A 21,198-nucleotide genomic window follows, 5' to 3' on the forward strand; every position below is an offset into this window, starting at 1 on the left:
TGGAACCGGCCAACGTGACACGTACTCGTGCCGGCAGCTGGCGTCGAAATAGCGCTCGGAATAGAAAATCCGGGGTTTCGTCGCCCAGCAGCGACAGCATATGGTCCATTCGGACCGACGGTCGCGTGTCGCCGATCTCGGGGAGGTCCAGGAGGCGGTCGGCCTGTGCGTCCACCGTGAGGCCGAACGTGGCGAGGAGGAGACGCTTGATCGCCTCGTACCTGTGGTCGTCCGGTGGGTTCCTCAGGACAGACACGACCCGGGCGGCGACGACGTGGTAGTATCACGTCGCGTCGCCCGTGATGCGCCGAAGCTGAAACTGGGCTTTGGCCTGCACGGACCAGAGCTCGGCTTGGGCTTCCCAGAACTCGGGGAGCTTGACCGCGTTGTTTGCCATTGCTATGGCGTGTTCGGATGGTCAGCGATGGCTGAGCCAACGTCGGGGTCACCAAATGAAGCGCGGTGCTACGCGCGCTACTTGCTTACCAAGGAGGAAGCGGACAACGCGGTAAATCAAAAGAGTCTTCATTGAAAGAGCCCTACTGTAGCACTGGAGTGCTCGGGGCTGCGCGCCCCGTATATATCCCGAGGCCACGCCTACCCCTCGGGCATGGCCGACGCCCACTTGGTGCGCGGGATGATGCCATCACGCCAGTGAGCTTTCGTGTCCGCCACACCATGATATTTTTCGAAAAGACCTCATTCCCCCTCTCCCCATCTTGTCTCGAAAATTTCGAAAATTCCACCTCCCCATCTTGTCTCCTGCTCCCTTTATTTCGTCTTATGTGTCGGTTTTTTTTGTGATTAATGTTAGCTCTTACACGATCCTCGATGTCGTATACAAAAAAAATAAAAATGAAATAATAAAATTGTGTACTGGTACACTGGTGAAATTCTAAATTTCTTCCCTAGTTTAGAGATTCTTTGGCAACATCCTGCTGTGGAAGAGCTATACTTATCCAGGGTTGTATTTGGCAATGGAAAATTACTACATGTCTTAGGCCGTCACCATTTTTTTTTGCCACAAGATTATTATAAAACAACAATTAATAATTATTCAGTTTAAATTCTTGAAGGAAGTAGGATATTATATTTTTCTTTTCTACCCAGAATGCTCTTCCATTTCACAACAACTATAAAATAGTCTGAAATCCAGTTATTGCAATAAAAATATAGCAATTAAATAAATAGTAGAAGTGGTTGAACACAAACCCATGCAGAAGGCTGCGGATGTAATATTTAATAACAAAAGCAATTCAAAAAATTAACAAGTCATAAACTTAAGACCGATGTAGTCAACGTTTTTATGTTTTTGAAAACCGTTAAGGAATTCCAGAATTCAATTCCAGAATTTATGTCAACATTTTTGAAAAATGTGTTGAAACCAAAGAACTGGTGTGAACCACAGTATGTGACAGAATGTGCGAGTATACATACCGCCTCTTGAAGATGTCCATAGTCTGGGTGTCCAAGCGGAGTGTGCCGCAAAATTTGGCGCAGAAGCAGTGGGTACTTTACTAGACGTGCACGTGGTGCATCAAGAAAGCTCCAAAGGTCCAGTCGACGGCTGAAAGGCGAGTCCATGCATCGCTGCAGGAAATCATGGACACGGGCATCACGCTTTTTATGCTCCAGCAACGCCAGAGCTGCCACTTGATTACTGCAATATTCTGTGTAGGCACGAAGGCCTGGTAACTAGAAAAAGGAAAAGTAGGAAAAGAGGTCAGAAGCCAAGGTTCTGAATGTACTTTTATATGGTGCTTCAGCAACCAACATCTCTCCATGAAATCTACTCTCACACATACTTCGTGGTTATCAACACAAATTTATCAAATCATTTAAGAGACCAAGGACATTGCATTTACATGATGACCCAAATACACTGGGGTTGTTATTTACTAATAGTCTTCAAGCACAGACCTTGTACCAAGAAAAGTACCAACTTACCCAGTCGAGAAGAATATGGCCCACTTGCTTGGTTTCCCCGTTGGGTCCACGCGCTTGTTTCAACCTGGCCAGCAGGTCTTCAAAACATGGTAGAGATATTAGAGTATGAAAAAGTAAATAAACCAATTCATAACCATACGGTCAGATGTTGAGCAAGCATTGGTTTTTGAACAAGTGTGCTCACCATAAACTGCAAACAAATACCTAATTATGACTGCAAACAAATACCCAAGTATTACTGCAAAAAATGTGCACAAGCTATATGTTTTTAGTTATGTAGATAAACACAATATCATACTAAAATACACAATTTGGTGTCTGTCTGTCTGTCTGATGATTTTTGACCATGATACATTCAGTCATTACTTATTCAATCTCAACCAAATTTGACAGAAGGACTAAGGGTTACACAATGAGGTTGTAGCGAATTAATTTGCCCCGCTCCTCAAGGGGGTTTTCTCCGCCATTGCCGCCAATAAGGTTGCGTGTTGAGGTGTATATCCATGTTAAGTTCGCATAATCATGGCGTTTTTCCAAGGACGCTTCTAATAACAAAACGAATGATAATAACACAACATTAATGTTATTACAAATCAATATTTATACTAATAATGTCCCACCTCCACAAGGGGTTTTCCCTCCTTGAACAAACGTCGATTCAACGTTTATAAATAGCTTATCATGGCGTTTTTGTGGGAGCAACGGGCCATCGGCCTCTACCAGAAGTAAAAACATTATAAACCACAAACACATATGATTAGCTTTTTAAACAGTAGTTAATGCTGTTTATAACACCAAACAAAAATTTGGAGGAATCCCAACATCCATGACGTACGTTTTACTTACAGAACTGAGCAAAGATCTACTTTAATCTATATACCCCACAGGGGTAAATAACATGACCCTTCCTTCTGCTAACGTGGTGTTTTTCATGGTGGCTTTTTGAAACAGTCGCTCCTGCTGTTTAACATGAAACTGAAAGGGAGGAAGCCCAGAGTGTGCTCATTTACCAAGCAGCCAGCTCACGCTTGCCAAGCCAGCCATTCCTTAACGGTTTTGAATGGAGTGCTTGCTCGAATGCTTAAACCACTTGGTGATTTATCCACAAGAAACTTGGTAAATGAACACACACCCAATGTTCTTGAGACCTGACCATACATAAACTGTAATCTATATACCCTAAAGAGGAATGACCCTTCCTGCTGCTCCCATAGTGAGCGGCCATGGTAAAATTGCCAAAACATTTTTCCTTGCCACCACCAGCACATTATATCCCCGCGAACATTTTTGCCAAAAGAGCAGGTTTATCCTGATAAATATTGTGTGCATTCTATTTAGGTATCCATTTGTAATATCATTCATTAGTCTATCATTTTTCAAATTACTGTGGAAATCAAGTCTTTTCAAGCATTACATAATAATCTAAATATATATAAAAAAGAAAGTTTTTGTTTGTTTGTTTGTCTGCACACGCTAATCTCCTGAATGGTGAAAGATAGGAGGAAACCTCTGAAACAAAAAATGTCGGGACGGGCTCTGGGGAGGTTATAGGCTAGGTGGCTAGGTGGCTAGGTGGCGAGGTGGCGAGGTGGCGAGGCCGGTCGAGGCGGCGAGGCCGGTCGAGGCGGCCTCGGCCGGCCTGGGCCCATTTCCAAATAAATCTTCTTCTTTCAAAATTCTCTTGAAGTACAACTTATGCACTTAATAGGAATATCTGACCGATTGCAACACATGCTTTCAAAATTCTCTCTCGCAGGGCCCGACAGAAGAAAGAACAAGGAATCATTGAGCACTAACTGATACTGGGCTCGCATCAGACCAACAGAAGATTAAATTCATTCAAAAAGAACCCGGCCAACGCCGGGTGCATTCAGCTAGTATATCATAAGAACGAAAACACAACACAGAAAGAAATGTAGAACTATTTGTGGAGTAAGCATCACAGAAAACTAACCAAAAGGAACAGTGAGCAATATGGGACTTAGAAAATGGCACAATCTGCCCTAGTATGCTTTGCATGCATGCGCAGAAACCCTAGCAATAGCAGCCATCAGGGCACGGAAAAATATTTCCTATTTGCAAGAGAAGGAGTTAGTTAAAATGGCTCATAGAGCTTCAAACACAAGTCGAAAGCACATGGAAAGGTACCCGAGAGAAAGGGGTGTGCCACTGCACAACAAAAAAGTTGGAGAACTTCCTCAGCTCGCCGACAGGGCTGAGATCTTACAGCTGACTGTACAGACCATACTGCAGACTCCTGATGATGTGGATCGGTGCAGTAAGGCCTGAATAACTGTGTACAGGCACATTCTACCCAAACCCTCGAACATTGCTGCCAGTAAGTGGATTTTGAACCTTGTGATAGTGCCTCCTGTCAACATGGCAGGCCTGTTGATTTATTTAATTGCTGTCTGCAATTGGAAACAATTGGAAAGACAATACTGTGCATCATTACCAATAAAGTAATTGTTACCAACTATTTGATGTGAAAATACAAGAAGCTGGTGCCAGTTATTATTTACATGAGAGCTATATGTACCATGCAGACTGCCCTGAGGGAGACATTGTATCTGGTTCGGATGCTTCTTAAAAGTGATGGAAAGATCTTATCAGGGGCTTGTGAATGCACAGGGTAAGTTTTAAATGATATTTACGATTAATCTTTTTGGGGGTCAGGGGGTGGGAGGATGGGAGTTGCGGAGCTGTAAGGGCTGTTATAAATATTTTTTATCCTCATGCTTTTGGAAAAATATGTAAACAACTCTGTCTGTCCATCCATCTGTTTGTCCATCATGCTATCTTGTCCTAAACGGTTGGGCAGAAATTCACCAAATAAGTTATGAACCTTACATGGCAAGAAGGTGCAAGAGCAGAGTACCCCATGGGGAGGGGTCACAAAATAAAGGATGCAATTACGGGCACGTATTTTAATGAACCTTTGTATATAAAATCACAACATTGGGAGACATTAAGTATGCAACCATTTTTTTGGACATACTTAGGGCAAAAGGGGGGGGGGGGGGGGTAACAAATTTGATGGGTCATTCCTGGTGGAACTTTTTGTCATATTTAAACTTTACTTTAGGTGGGAAGCTTGCGGATTTGTGATGACGCACCGTCGACTCCGCACTAGTTTTGTTTGGTTCTGGGGCCACAAGAGAAACTGTACTACATTTGTGCATGTGTTTCTAAAAGGAGAAGTGTGTGTGTGTGTGTGTGTGTGTGTGTGTGTGTGTGTGTGTGTGTGTGTGTGTGTGTGTGTGTGTGTGTGTCACCACTCACTTGTATTGACAGCAAATAGTAGGAACTTGACACCTCTTATCCACGGATATTTCTCATATTTCATACATTTCTGCCAATCCGATTTGCATCCAGGAACAGAATTACAGAATAATTTTGGTTAACCATTTTGAAATTGCCACTTCCGTTTAAATACAGAAAATTCTGTTTAAAATATTATTTGATGTAGATTTTGTCATAGCAACGGCAGGTTAAAAGTACCCCGGGTAGTGGAAGCAAGTCACTGAAAACGCACACGGCACATGTGTGAAAGTCTTCACTTGCATTTATACGAAAGTCCCATATTGGCACATGCATTTATAAAAAAAAAATTAGCATCAGTGGTGGACAACACTACTTCTGATGTAATGCACTGTCGGTTGGCCTGATTAGTGTTGCCATCTGAACCCATGACCTGTGAAACTGGGGTCCCAGGTTCATATCATGTAGTCTATGTCAAGTTCAGTACAATGATGTCTCATAGGTCATCATGCATGCAATACATGTACAAGCTCCTCCACGACGATTTGATTGTGGTGAAGTCCCATAATTCCTACGAGGACATGGGGTGCATATGAAGCCATAAATGTTTCCGCAGTTAGAATTAATCTTGTACAGCTGTAGAACAAAAACAGCAATGGTGCAAAACAAAAAGCTTTATCAGAAATGGAATAGAAAGTAAAAGTTAGAATGCAAGGAAGAGCTACTGAGTGCCGTTCTAGTTTTGAAAATGATATTAATATCAAAAAACCGATGCAAATTCCTTACTTCTGCGGTTATTAGTACCGTACACCACTTATCGATTCATGAACCATAAACCGCTTTGCATTCATGACATTGGGATTACAGTGTTATGGTTATATTTACTATATTATTATTATGATTACGAAAACGATACTACTGAAACGATACTACTGTATTAAGAAACCTGGGCTTAATTTGTCCGAAGCGGCCTGAAGGTGAAGGATGAAGGCATGAAGCCTAAGGCCGATATGTACTGTGTCGTCGGAATATCCGTAACATCTATGCCTTTGATATTTGAGTATCATTTCAACAATCGGTTTGTTTGTGTTTCACTTGGAATGAAAAACGTAAAGGAAGAGCATGGCGATTGTGATATATGACAATCGTTCTATGATATGTTCGGCCTGAATGGCATAGGAATCAAAATGGCGGAGTGTGGAGTCAGCTGTTGTACTTATGTAATGACATCATACGTAATCACATCACCCTGTCATGTGACCAGATCCTCAGCTCTGATTGGTATATGTTTGAGGGGACATGGGAACGGACATACGGACAGACAAACACTGTTATAGACGACTTTGCCTTAATGGCTTCGCCGGAAAAAGAAAAGCAGCAAAGAGCAACTGAATTTTACAGCACTCGCCTATCATCTGCATGCACAAGTGGACGAACCCCTTGTGTGACAGAATGCTTTTTATTTTTAACATTGTTATACCTGCATGGATCGGTACAAATGATTCCAAGCTGCCAAACAGCAGAGCCAGCTCCGACTTCGACATTATTGACAGCTTGAGCATGGGGTCATGATAGGCCTGAAACACACAGAAAACATCACTGTGGAGTGAAGCACAACTGTCCACAAAGTACTTGAGTACACCTTCCCATAAGCTTGGATGATAGCAAGTTATAGATCAAGGTTAATTCCCATGTTTTTAAACCTTTATAACATATCTACTTGTACAAGGTGGTATGTAAGTAATGTTCTCTTGTCAGTTTATTTTCCGTTATATGTTAGTGTATATATCTATATGTTTATATTCATACACATATACTAGGGAGCATGCATGCAGACTGCAAGCACAAGTTAGCACGCATCCTATGCGCATACATAACAAATAGAAACTTTATATTGTCGCATCAGATGGTCCGTTAACATAGAGCGACTGAGCATGAGGTTGAAAGACCTCTGGAAATGCGAAACAATAAAGCTACTGTGCTTAATTGATCGCACATTCTTTCCCATTTTCAAAACCCAAAGATCGCCCAAATGAAGCCCAAACTGGTGTGGCTTACGTGTGGAAGGTAGGAAGGTGGGAAGTTGATGCTTAGTTGAAGTGGGTTTATTACCTTCCCCGCTGAAAATGGACAGAGGTTATGTATTCGCCACCGTTTGATTGTTTGAGCAGGATATCTCAAACGGTTATGGACCAATTCTGAAAAATCTTGGTTGACAGGTCAGTTGTGTATGAGTATCAAAAAAGAGGAATTGGTTAGATTTTTGTGAAGAAAATATCTTGTTAATTTTTAAGCAATTATTTACCATTGAGATATGGATATTATATTGAGATATGGATATTATATTGAGATATGGATCTGGATATGGATAGCCTGGTGTTGGCTTAGCAGTTAGGGTGCTGGCTTGGGATCCAAGGATCCTGAGTTCGAATCCCGGTCGATCGCTGAATTAACACCAGGGGGGTTGACTCAGCATGTCATCCTTCCGAGGTCGGCAAATTTGAGTACCAGCTTGCTGGGATGAATGATCCTGGTGTGTACCCCGGTTTAGAATAGGTACACCGTATCCCTGCGCATCGCAAGAGGCGACTAAGGGTTGGCGCCAGGAAGGGCATCCGGCCATAAAAACATTGCCTCAAACAGGGAACCATGATTGTCATGGGGCCTGCAAGGCTAACCCCTGCTCTAGCGGGGAAAAATGGCCTTAAAACGATCATTCATATTCATTCATATCGAGATATGGATATTCTTATTTACGATTGAGATAATGAATATGGATTCGGATATGAGAATTATTTAATTTGTAAGTGATTCTTCACCATTGAGAGATTCGGGCGAAAAGCGATATATAACTTTCTATTTTAAAAAGCTATGGACGGGTTTTGACAAAACTTGGTGGACGAGGTGGTTAGGTGACAAGAACTAGCAGATTTGATTTTGTTCAGGGTCCAAATCCAGATCCGGCCGATCAGTGGGATACAAAACGTAAACTGTTAAGCCTGACGGAGGTATGCACTCTACCAAGTGCTGTTCGAGTTTTAAATGTAAATATGATAAAAGTTGTAAAATAAAACTATTCTTTACATTCCAACCAGTTGCTAGGCAATGCCAGGAGTCATAATTTGTGATTCCAAGTCAAAGATAAGTTTTATGGGGTGGACCTGGAACTTGTAAAGCAAAATGGAAAGCAAACCAATGGTCATATTGATGACTCAAAGTTGTTAATTGGGCTTGTCACATGAAACATTGGTGAGAAGCTCGAGGATGTGACATTGAAGAGAAAGATATGAATCATTTTATTCTTCCGTGAGAAACTTCCATGTAGCAGCAGTAATAGATGTTTTGATGTGGTTTCCTCCATCAAGAATCACGAGCCACTTGTCATGGGCAGTCAATTTCTTGATTTTAGTAAGAAGGAGACTTGTAACATCATGAAGAGTTTTAGTAATCAAGAAGCTTCATGCACAGGACAAGGTGCATGAAGGGTTTCTTGCTTACGAAGCTCTGTCCACGGAAGATGTACCCAAGAGTGAAGGATGATGCTGTACTATGAAGTTGGTGAAGACCGACCAGATAATGTTGCACAGAATGGATGTAATTTGGAGTCATTTGCCTCGAGTGAAGCTTCTCGGGATGGACAGTGGACAATTAAACAAGGTTTGCGAAGGTAGAACAAGTAGTGCTTATAACGTTCCCCATTCTAATGCTGGAGAGGAACGGGCATTTCCTATCATTGGGAAAATTAGGGGAAATGATAGAGGGAAATTTTGGCTGCGAAGTATCCTCTGCTCTTGCCACTACAAACAAGCCGACCCGAGAGACCAACGCAAAACCTCATTATGCATTTCAACCATCTAAAGAATTGCTTAAACAAACCAAGAAATCTACTTCATTCTACAAGGAACAATTGGGCCCATCCACCAATGGACTTGTTCAACAAACTCATGGAAGGTTCTCATGACTGAATTATGTATGTTGCGCATGCAAGAGATGTTCTATTACTCCGACGTTTTGCACAGTGGAGCAGTACAACATTGCAACCATGGCAATATAATCATTACAATTGATAAAATAACAAATAAATTTAGATCTATGTGTTGTGTCCGTGCCTTTGGCAAGCTATAAACCTCCAGTTGCTATTATCACCCTCATGATTTTTCCAAAAGGTAGGAAAGTCTGACAATGGGTTGTTAATTTAGTTTTGGCCTGAACGCAATCCAAGGCCTCTGACACTCACCTGTTCCTCTTATCATATATGTATCACCCTGCGGACGTCTCTGTGCCGACCCCACTTTTCTCATCCCCACTTCTCTTCCCCACCAGAAGTCGATAAACGAATACAGTATATTGGATTCTGGTGTCGCGCATGGCTGACAGGATAACTCAGGGATAGCATGCTCATCTTTGAGGTGTCTAGTCTAAGTTTGGAACTCTGACCCGACTATAAACTGTCACCCTGTTTTGTTGCAGTGAGGATGTTGCATCAAGGAGCGTGCTGTGCTATTTGTTGGATGGGATGTTAAGCTGAGTGTATGTATGTTAGCACTCGATGCTGGAAATGAAATATCCCAAAGTGTATTTCAATGAAGAGTGGGTGAGTTACCCTTGGCACCCTGAACAAATTGCAACATCCCTGTTGTGACACACATGCATGCTGCTCATGCAGGGGGCACTGAAGCAGTGGCTTGTCTGCACATCATGAATGATGTTACCAGTGGGTCAAATCCCAGTCCAGCATGCACAGACTAAATAATATTAATGGAGTCAATCCAAGAGTTCAAAATGACCTAATCTGCCCCAGAATACTCAATGTGCATGCACAAAAAACCCTAAAATGGCAATGTTCGGGGCACCATAAAATATATCGTGTGTGCGAGATAAGGATCGTTAACTGAAACGGCTCACCGAGATTCTAAAATAAGTTGAAAATACTTGGGAAAGTACCTGAGAGAAAGGACTGTGCCTCTGCACAATGAAAAAGACATGGACAACTTTCTCAGCTCGACTAACGGGGAGCTGCCCATACTGCAAACTTCTGACCATGTGGGCCGGTGCAAGGCCCGAATGGATGGATGTGTGCTACACAAACCCCTGACAGATCACCAACAGTGAATGGACATTTTTGTATGTATAGTTAAGGTGCGTGGAACTACAATACTGAACGGATCAGGACACGACAGGCCAAAACTAAGAGGGAGCACCAACAGCAGAGTTGAAGGGCAAAATAGAGGGAGACTTGGACAAACAATAGGTGTGGGGAGGCATGATGGACAGGAAAGGATGCATGGGGTGTGCACTATGGATACAGAAGGAAACTCTCAGGAGGGGAAACAGGAAATTTGGGATGAGGGATTGAGGGCAGGAGTTAATGAAAGTAGAAAGGATCATGGTTTTGGATTGGGGATGATCTGAAGTGGTGTGTGAACAGCTGTCTTGAAGACCTTTGAATCTCGTGGGAGTGCCTCCTATGAACATGGCAGACTTGGCGATTCATTTAATGGACATCATGAATTGTAAAGATGATGCTGTGTATCATTACCAAGTAGTGGTAACCAGGTCTTCGGCAAAGGACATCTTTGCGATGTGAAAATACACAAAGATTGTGTCAGCTATATTTACATGGTAGCTGAATGTATGAGGTAGACTTCCCTGAGGAAGCCACCGTATCTGGTAGGGGTGCTTCGAACACTAATGGGAAGGACATATCTGGGGTTTTTAATGTACAGAGCAAGTTTAGTGATATTTACTTAATCATGTTGGGGAGTGAGGGAGGGTTGAGCTGTGACAGCTGTTATAAATATATTGTTTGTCTGGTTCCATGGCCACAGTAAATGATACTACATTCTTGCATCTCTTGCTAAAAGTAGAAGGGTTCGTGCGTATTGTATGTATATATATATAGTATATATATATATATATATATATATAATATATATATATATTATATATATATATATATATATATATATATATATATATATATATACATACATATATATACATACATATATATACATTACTATATATATATATATATATATATATATATATATAATTATATATATAATATATATATATATATATATAATATATATATATATATATATATATATATATATTATATATATATATTGTTGAGGATTTGGGAATTGTGTGTGTAATTTGATGTAAAACTTGTTGTAAATAGCACCCTCTGTAGTATCAAGGTCAAAGGTCGCCCTTAGTTAATCCATCGCACACACGTAGCAAAATCATAGATTTCCCCTTGGTAGTTATGTCCTTAATATATGTCAGTATAAGGCTCTGTGGTCCACTAATTCATTGTGTTGCATCAATTAAATAGATAGGTCCCTCCGACGCCCCCATGGCATCTTCAAAGTGCCAGTAACTTTGGATGGGGTTTGTGGCATCACTATTGCCAACTGCATTGGGCGGTTGGCTGCATTTGCCTCCATTGAGCACGCGGTCGGGGTGGAGAAGAAAGGCGTGTCTCCACCTCGTCATCAAAGGGTGGAGCCAGGAGAGCCCGAGCGACCAACCAAGGCTTGGGGGTTTGGCTTGAGAGGGCGGAAAGGGAACGATCGGGGAGGTTCGCGAAGGTTCGGGGGTGTGGTCAATATAACCCGCGGCGGGACGCCCCCACCTCAGATGAGATACGAGAGATGAGCCCTGGGAGAGAACGCGACGCACAAACGAAGTCCTTGGAGAGCACGCGACGCACCAGCTTTAACCACAGCAGCTTTTGGCTTCGACGGCAGTTATACCAGCCGCGAAGGAACGCGCCGTGCGAGGACCGATCAAAAACAGGGCGGCGGCTGCTCCCTCCCGGCCGGAGCTGAACCTTCCTCTCCTCCAGCCTCATCCACCTCCTGCCATTCCTGTCATCATCCCCATTTAAGTGTGATTGTCGTCTGTCTTTCATGTTGTCCCTGGGTATAAGTTAAGCCTGTTTAAATTAAGCTAGTGTGCACTGTCTTCTTCTTCTTCTTCTTCCATTTATTTTCTTATCCTTCTTCCTCCTTGGTTACCTTTGTGTATAAAGTGGTAATAAATCATATTTGTTCTGCCTACGTTCTTCTTCTTCACATTCGGTCGCTTTAGTGATTTCCCTCATTGAATACCTGTGGCACGATTTGGCCAACGTTAAGGATCGGGTCAGTCCTTGTTAATAGTTCGTGCCGCGGTTGCTAAACCGCTCGGCAATTAACATCTGTCCGCGGTCGCGAACGGGGTTGCGCTCCTGCCTCTCCGGAGGGGAGCTGTGCAGCGTCAGGACTCACGTCGGTCAGTCACGAACAAGGGGACTAATCCCCCCTTCTTAAGGGGAAGAAGGGCCGACGTAGAGATCCGCAACAATATATATATATATATATATACACACATACATACATACACACACACACGAAATTATAGGAACTCGATACCAATCAGTCTCATCCACGGATATTTCAACTATTTCCTATATTTCCTATTTGATTCTGAGTTGGATCCAGGAAGAACAATTGGTGATGACCACTCCTTTTGCATCTTCAGATGCATGTGGCTGCCGAAGCAGTTTCTTGACTATTGGGCACAATCCTGGTCGGAGGCATCACTCCTACGTTGCATGCTCGAATGGCTCATTCATCCCAGTAAGCTGGTACTCATTTCACCAACCTTGGAAGGATGACAAGCCGAGTCAACCCCACCTGGTGTTAATTCAACGACCGACCGGGATTTGAACTCAGGTCCCTATAATCCCAAGCCAGCACCCTAACTGTTAAGCCAACACCAGGCTTAGGAACAAAAAGACTATTTAAATTGCAGAATCCCTGCCAGCGATGGTAGGTTAAAAGTGCCCACACTAGGCAAAAGGAATGACTGAAAACGCACACAGCGCATGCTCGAAATACTTCATTAGCATTCATGTCATTTAAAAAGTTATGTCTTTGAATAGGTTCATCTCCTTGCGTTTGCAGCACATGGCTGCAGGTAGCATAATTTGGTGAGCGGCGTGGCCGTGCAACTGATGCAATGCTCCTGGTTTGTAAGATCAGAAATTCGGAATTTGTTCATGATGCTGGTGATAACTCGCTGACTCTTCACGAAGAACACCATGGGTTATTTAATATCCACCAAATAATGCTGGCAAACAAAGCCTAGTTTAACATCCAGCCAATGGACAGCAGACATGATGTATCATTCTGCATGTGAAACACTCGGTTGACAGTTCATAGCTGGATCGGGATTCAAACCCAGGCAGGACAACTCGGAGGAGAGTGTAGCTACCTCTCGGCTATTTTTATTTATTTTATATATATTTAGGCTAATTAAGCCTGGTGTTGGCTTAGCGGTTAGGGTGCCGGCTGCGATCCTAGGATCCTGGGTTTGAATCCCGGTTGATCGCTGAATTAACACCAGAGGGGGGGGGGGGGGAGGGGGGGTGGGGTTGACTCAGCCTGTCATCCTTCCGAGGTTGGCAAATTGAGTACCAGTTCACTGGTAATACCCTGTGTGTCGCAAGAGGTGACGAACAGGGTTGGCGGCAGGAAGGGCATCCGGCCATAGAACATTGCTTCAAAAAGGGGACAAGGTGTACCAAAAATGCCAACCCCCACTCTGCGGGGGAAAAATGGCCTCTAAAGGTGGTATATATTTAGGCTAATTCTATCCTAGGCTATTTCCAGCCGTTTTCTATATATTGAAATACATTGACCAACAGGACATAAAGACAATACCTGTACATGTGCGGGCGAGGGGGAGGATTAATCAGGTTGATTTTCTCCTAAACTATAGATAAATATAGAAGAAAATCACTAAACTTTCACAGCTTCAGAAAAAGTAAACGTCGTGCCATTGTAATTCTAGACCGAGTTGCCAATCACACCGAATTACCATAAAGTTTTGGCAAACTTTAAAACAGCCAGTTAAAACATACCCCCCTGTGACTTCGAGTTTTTGTTAAATGAAAGCACTTTGCAGAAAACAACATGCCCAAGCTGTTTCAACTCCCCTCCGCCCAAGTATACAGCTGCTCCCTCCATCACGCAGACTTCACACGCTGTCACAGGTCAGCATGCTTGCATGTGGGTGGCCTGAATTGGCATGCCCCTCCCTTTCCCACCTTCCTGGCAGGTTTCTTGTTGATAGAAGACATTACATTCCGTATAGCATACAAACTTTGAAGCCCAAGTTAAAAGCACGAGCTACAAATTTGCCCATAGATGTCAACGATGGAAGTTTCAGTTTAAGAATTTTAGATGGAGGTGCAGAAAGCAAATTGAATCTCGAGTCAACGGAGTAATATAAAAAATTGTCAAAAACAAAAGCCCGACCAGGGCAGTTTTTAAATTTCAAACACTATCTCCTTATATAATAGGTGTGCGTGTGTCTAAGAGGATCTTTGTTCCTTTCACATGTTTTCATATTTCTCTTTATTCATTCTAATTCTTGCTTCTTTATTTCTTTCTTTATGTATCGGTCTTCAGATAAGTGAATTCTTGCAGAATTTTTGTTTCTGGAAGGTTCACTTTGCTGAACTTGGATGGGTTTGAGGGTAGAGAAGTAGCAGCTGAAACCCGAATCCTATCCAGGTTCCTCCCGATGACTCCATCTTTGCTCTTTACTTTTTTTTGGGGTTCCTTCTAAAGACTCCAATGCAGTATTTGGTTTTCTGTTTCATAACATTCCGTTACACCCATTGGTTGGACAGATAGCCTGACTCCACCCACAATTTCTCCTTGGGGGGTGGGGGAAGGATGCTATGGTCACCATGTTGGTACTTACTGTTATGTGACGTCAAAGACATTCTCAGAGCTGTCATATTCACAACCGCCTTGCCCTTCCTGCAAGTTTTCCCTTCATTGTCGGATGTCCATGTCATTATAAATCCACGTCATTATAAAAGATGTTTGTCCGAGGTCTTCATTTACTTTTAACGACGTGTATATATGCCTGCTCATGGTTACATCTTTTCCGCATATCATGCGGGAATGCGAGTTGGGCAGGTGACCGTGATGGGCCATGTCATATAGGAGCCGTTTCAATCACAGTTAAGGCAGTGATAGCATGACAGAAGAGAGGAAAGCATTAAATATTTCGATTCTATGTGGGAATGCCCGTTTGCTTTTAAAAGCAGGAGGGTGACGAGAGCAATAATGGGGCAGAGTTGGAAGGTTAAGGACTTTTGGTGTGGGGTAGGGGCAGGGGGACGGTTGATGAGTTGTGGTGGGGGTGAGGAGACTAGGGGGTTTTAAGACTTGTAGTGGGGAAGGAATTGATGCGTTAACATTGGGAGGGGGAGGGTAAGGACTCCAGTCTGGGCGGTGGACTTGAGGGTTTGATGAGGGGGCGAGGAGTGGAGGACTTGGTCACATTTTACATTGCGTGGATGGATGTTCCATCGGTCCCTGCTAGTAGAATATATTGTAATAGTCTCGGTCTCCCTAATGGACAACACTGGACTGCCAAATATTGACTTTCGAGATGCCAATCCGAGTTGTTCTCACATGCACAGTGACTGCAGTGCGATTCCGATTAATTAAAATTGCTGTGCGGTGGGTTCAGCGAACTTGTTCAGTTTTGCTGGAGGGAAATTCATGGCTCAAAATCCACAGCGATAACACTTTTAAACAAAACAGGTTTAATAGGTTTTAAAACCCTCGACTCTTCCTGTCTCCATATTCCCATCACGAACCGACTCTGCGCTAACTGGCAATGCCAGATACCTTTGCTTGCTTGTGTGTGGTGTGTGGATATATATATATATAATCACACACACACACACACACACACACACACACACACACACACACACACACACACACACACACACACACACACACACACACACACACACACACACACACACACACACACACACACACACACACACACACACACACACACACACACACACACACACACTGTACTTTTGAGTTCCATTATGTAGAAATTGTATGTGACAAAAAACTTGCATCTAATTCAGAAAGCAATCAATCATGGAGCATTCCATTCTACAAGGGAAGTGTTAAAGCGGAATCCCTGTTTGCAATTTTGACATCAAAATACAGTACCATGGTATCTTTAAGATTCTCCCATAACCCCATTATTCCTTGTACCACCTCGCACATGAGCAGAGGATTGATAACATCACTTCGTTATTAATGATCCTTCAGACATTATGAGGCGTCTAACGGAAATTAGTTAATTCTGTTATGTTCGATGCAATTTGAGGCCATTGTACTGCAGTAAATGTTTCAATTTTATCTCTCCAAGCGATCTTTGGTCCACCCCAACTTCTTCACTAGGTTGCCAGTTTGCAATGCTGTAAGACATGCAGTATTTTATGGGAAATCACCTCTGTTACTGCATAACGTTGCATGCAATTAATATTGCAAAGAGCAGCGAGATGGTTTCGCCTCAAGAAAATTTGCACCTCTTCACATCACCACCAAAGATCTATCATCCGTGATGGTGGCATCTACAAGTATGAAGAATATTCACTCATAACTGACCTTCTTGGCTAACAGGAGATCTTCCATGATGTCTTTCTCACCTTGGGCCAGCTCAAAAATAGCCTGCAAAGCAGCAAACAAAAAATACAGTTGATCAACAGCCGAAGTATATGCAGTTGGACCTCAACATTCGTGGTCCCAACATTCACGGCCTCCGCATATTCGCAGTTCATAACATGTGACCTGCTTCTACTTTCACACTTTGCATATTCGTGGTTAAAAAATTTTTTTAACACATCAGGATTGGTCTCCCATATCCACCGCCACCGATATAAATTCACCCTGGGAATTCTTCCACAGAAACCTGCTCTCTCTTATGCACAGATTCATCCCATCTCATCTTCAGCCATCTTACTCATCCTCCCGCTCTTGGTACTCTGAAACCTGGTGTGGGGCAGTTGTTTTAAAACAACTTGTATTTTCCTCTTGGAAGGCAAATCCAACAGAAGACAACCTCAGATCATCATACAAAGCTCACAAGTTTTGTCCATTCTCTGGAGAGCCAGAAAACAACACCTGTCCAAACCCAAAAATGAGCTTTCAAACTTCTCTCCCTCTTCCCTCTCAGTACTTTGGCCCCCTCAGGTATCTGCAGGATGCATGCGGTCCAGCAGTAACCTCCTCCTAGTGAAACTGCCTAAATCCAGAACCACTCCGCACCTCCACTCATTTACTCCTCATTTTTCCCTCCTGTGGAACCACCTTCCACACTCTCTTCAATATCATTCTTCCCTTCAGGACTTCCAAGACAGCTGTTCACCACCATCTCAAGTTGTCCCCTATCCAAAATCATGATATTTTATACACCTCTTAAACCACCCCCACCCCTCCCAAACATCTTGTCCACCCTCTGCGTTCTCCCTTAGCCCTCATCATTACCTGCATTCCTTATTTGTCCATCTCCCTATATTTTCTCTCTGCCCTGATGTTGGCGTTCCTCCCTTTCTCCTGCTGTTCCCTTTGCTATGTTGTGTCCTGATCTGGTCTGTGTCCCAGCTCTTCCACAAACCGAGACCATGCAGTAAAAAAATTAAAAATACCCCCTCATTCCAACCAATGCCCCCACATTCAGGATTCGACATTTGCAGCATTTTCCAGGAACGTATGCCCGGCGAATGTCGGGACCCAACTGTACTTGCATGGTAGAGTAAAATATAATAGTGAATTATTCAGTCAAAGCAACTGGGAGACGATGGTCAATGTTCTTATGCTGCTGCCAACCTCTTGCCGACGTATCTCTGAGCGAGACAGTGTGGGCCTGCATCGACCCACGTAGGTTTCGCTCCACAGCTTGCTGTCCCGACGCACAACCGACGGACGCGATGGTCCCGGGACTGGACGAGTACTTCGACTGGATCGCAGACTGACGGTTCTCTGCAGAATGACATGTATTGCCTCATTCAAGACAAGCTCATGGAAATGGTTATGCAGCTTATGTTTACATAATAATGAATGCATACATACATACATACATATATTTATATATCTAGTACAAGGACGGTCAAAAATGACAGATTGAAGAGCTTATTCGAGGGTACTGCATTCCAAAGTCTGAAGCATCGGCCTAACGTTAGGTGTGCTTATATCTTTTTTTTTATTCATTACACATCATACGGATGTAAATGAACACTCCTTTTACTCTACACGCATTACATATCACATGCAGCAAATCTCACCTCCCTGCACCATGTACGTATTGTTAATTTTTTTTTTAACGTTTCTGTACACCACCCTTGAGGCTCGGTTTGCATGTCACCATCTACATTTCCAATAGAAGAGACATAATGACTTATTTTGTGTCTTTGTGGTCTTTTGTGTCCTCTGGGTCATTTGGGTCCTCGAGGCCTTTTGCATCTTTGGGGTATTTTTGGGTCATTTGAGTCATTTGAGTCTTTTGGATCTTCTGAGTCTTTGGGGTCCTTAGGTCTTTTCAGTCCTCTGAGTCTTCGGGGTATTTAAGGGTCTTTCAGGTGTTTTGGGTCCTAAGGGTAATTTGAGTCTTTGGAGTCCATTGGGTCTTTTGGTTCCTGAGTCTTTTTGGTTTTCGAGGTATTTTCAGCCTTTAGGGCCGTGGTTCTTAACCTGAGTTCGACCGAATCCCAGGGGTTCAGTGAGCCAGTCTCAGGGGTTCGGCGGAGGTCCTCCGAAACGCATTGCAATTTTTTATTTTTTTTATTTTTTTTAGTTTTGTATCAATTTTGAATCTATGTGTAATTACGCTTATTATTAATATTATTATTATTTTGCTATGTATGTTACGAACGAATGGAAATGTTATTTGTAATTGTATTTCCATCCCATTCATGGTTTCTCTGGTCTGTGTTTAAGATAAGTTGTTTCACACTGACTGCAGTAAGTTGAATCAATGAGCAACTTGCTAATTATTCTGTTGATGGTGCTTACTTGCTTACTTACTTACTGGATTTTGGACTTTGCAGGTGTTCAGAAATTCCAGTGAATCGCCTCAATTAGCTTGCCGTGTGCTGTGCGTCATTGGTCGCACCTTACTTTGGAGTTACTGATTAATTGAAAAGTAAGTTGGAAATGTTTGTGGATATGCAGGGCGGGTTCAGAGTTATATTAAAGTCAAAAGTGGATGGTGTTTATAAAATACGATTGAATTACTCAGAAAATTAGGTGGAGGTGATATAACTCCTTTGGTCGCAATTCAAAACTAACAATTCGCAGTTTTCCATGTAATATTATAATGGGATTTGAGGTGACATCTAGTTGAGTAGATAATAAATCCCATCATCGTAACTATAAGTTATGTTTTCTTCGTTAAAATTTCTCAGTTTTCAGAGGGGTACTGATTATATTTAAGCTTGTTCCTTTTTAAATTTTTGTCATATAATTATTTGCCCGAACTCAATTAAGATCAGTTTGTTACTTTTTTTTTCTTTTTTTTTGCAGTATGTCGAGCAAAAAAAGGAAGTGGTCGGAGGATTACGTGCGGTACGGGTTCATGTGTTTGACAGAACGGGACGGAAGTCAGCTTCCTCAATGCATGCTTTGCAATGTAAAGTTGAGCAACTCCAGCCTAGCACCAGCAAAACTACGGGAACACTTCAAAAAACTGCACGGGGAGGGGCAGTACAAAGACGCAATGCTGGATGAATTCAAATTGAAGCGAGTCCGATTCGACGCAAGTGCTACCTCCAATTGACAAACCGATCCTCACCGCGTCTTATGAAGTTGCGTACCTGATCGCAAAGCAGGGCAAACCGCACACCGTTGGCGAGACACTCATCAAACCGTTGAAGATGGCCAACATCATGGTGGGAAAAGCTGCTGAAAACAAGTCGTCTCTCGTTCCACTCTCAAATGACACCATCAGATGCAGAATCGACGACATGAGCGACGACATCCTCGCCCAGGTAGTTGCAGATTTAGTCACGAGCCCGACGAAATTCAGCCTTCAACTCGACGAGACCACCGACGTTTCGAATTTGAGCCAGCTCATCTTATTTGTGCGTTATGTCAAAGGAGACGAGATCAAGGAAGACTTTCTGTTCTGCAAGCCTCTCACAACAACGACGAAGGCAGCTGATGTGAAGAAGCTTGTGGACGACTTCTTCAGAAGCAACGGCCTCTCGTGGAACATGGTGTCTGCAGTTTGCTCGGACGGAGCTCACGCCATGCTGGGATGCAACTCCAGTTTTGGAGCGCGGGTGAAGGCCGATGCACCACACATCATCGTCACGCACTGCGTCTTGCACAGACACGCACTGGCATCAAAAACCCTGCCTCCAAAACGGGCCAATGTTCTGAAAATCGTCGTTGAAACTGTGAAATTACGTGCGAAGCCGTGCTCTGAATCATCGCATCTTCAAAGAGCTGTGCAATGAAATCGGCTCTGAATTCGAAGTCCTTCTCTACCACTCTAACGTTCGATGGTTATCACGAGGGAAGGTAGCGAGCCATGTTTTTGCCTTGTGTGTAGAATTAGCTCTGTTTTTGCGAGAATACCAGCATTGCCATGCAACGCACTTCCAAGAGTCAGAGTTCATCCTCGCCTTGGCGTACTTGGCTGACATCTTTGACGCACTCAATCATCTCAATTGCCAGATGCAGGGTGGTGGAGTGAATGTCATCGAATCTGAAGAAAATCTGAGTGCTTTCCGAAAGAAGTTACCGTTGTGGAGGCGGCGAACAGAGAACGACAACTTCGCAAACTTTTCGCTACTGGACGAGTGCGTGAGCGGGATCGAAGATGAGTCTTAAGTTGGAGGCACTGCTGTACCGGGGGAGCTGAAGCAAGCGATTGCCACGCACTTGGATGAGCTGGGAAAGTCATTCGACGGCTACTTCCCCCGACCAAGAGCAATACCCAGCATGGGTGCAGCAGCCGTTTACTTTCGACGTTGCAACGGCAGATGTCAACGACCAATACCTCGACGACCTCATCGAACTTCAGCAGAGCCAGACTCAACAACTCTTTGGCACAACAACGCTCTCAACGTTTTGGTGCCGCCAAATGGAAGGGTATCCTCAC

The 21,198-nt window shown here is 43.2% G+C and overlaps 1 protein-coding gene across 1 annotated transcript in view; it reads right to left on the reverse strand.

Annotated features, from left to right (window-relative positions):
* The window catches only part of LOC137425022 (rho guanine nucleotide exchange factor 3), a 52,468-nt gene that overhangs the window by 22,122 nt on the left and 9,148 nt on the right, over positions 1-21,198 (reverse strand). Inside the window, exons 3-7 of the mRNA XM_078775267.1 lie at positions 17,925-18,077; positions 16,704-16,766; positions 6,689-6,785; positions 1,948-2,024; positions 1,438-1,695 (exon numbers count right to left, since the gene is read on the reverse strand). Coding sequence (XP_078631393.1) covers positions 1,438-1,695; positions 1,948-2,024; positions 6,689-6,785; positions 16,704-16,766; positions 17,925-18,077 — 648 coding nt within the window. The remainder of the gene's footprint in view (positions 1-1,437; positions 1,696-1,947; positions 2,025-6,688; positions 6,786-16,703; positions 16,767-17,924; positions 18,078-21,198) is intronic.

The sequence above is a fragment of the Myxine glutinosa genome, chromosome 4 (genome assembly GCF_964187855.1).
Source record: "Myxine glutinosa chromosome 4, kmMyxGlut1.1, whole genome shotgun sequence".
Lineage (NCBI taxonomy): Eukaryota > Metazoa > Chordata > Myxini > Myxiniformes > Myxinidae > Myxine > Myxine glutinosa.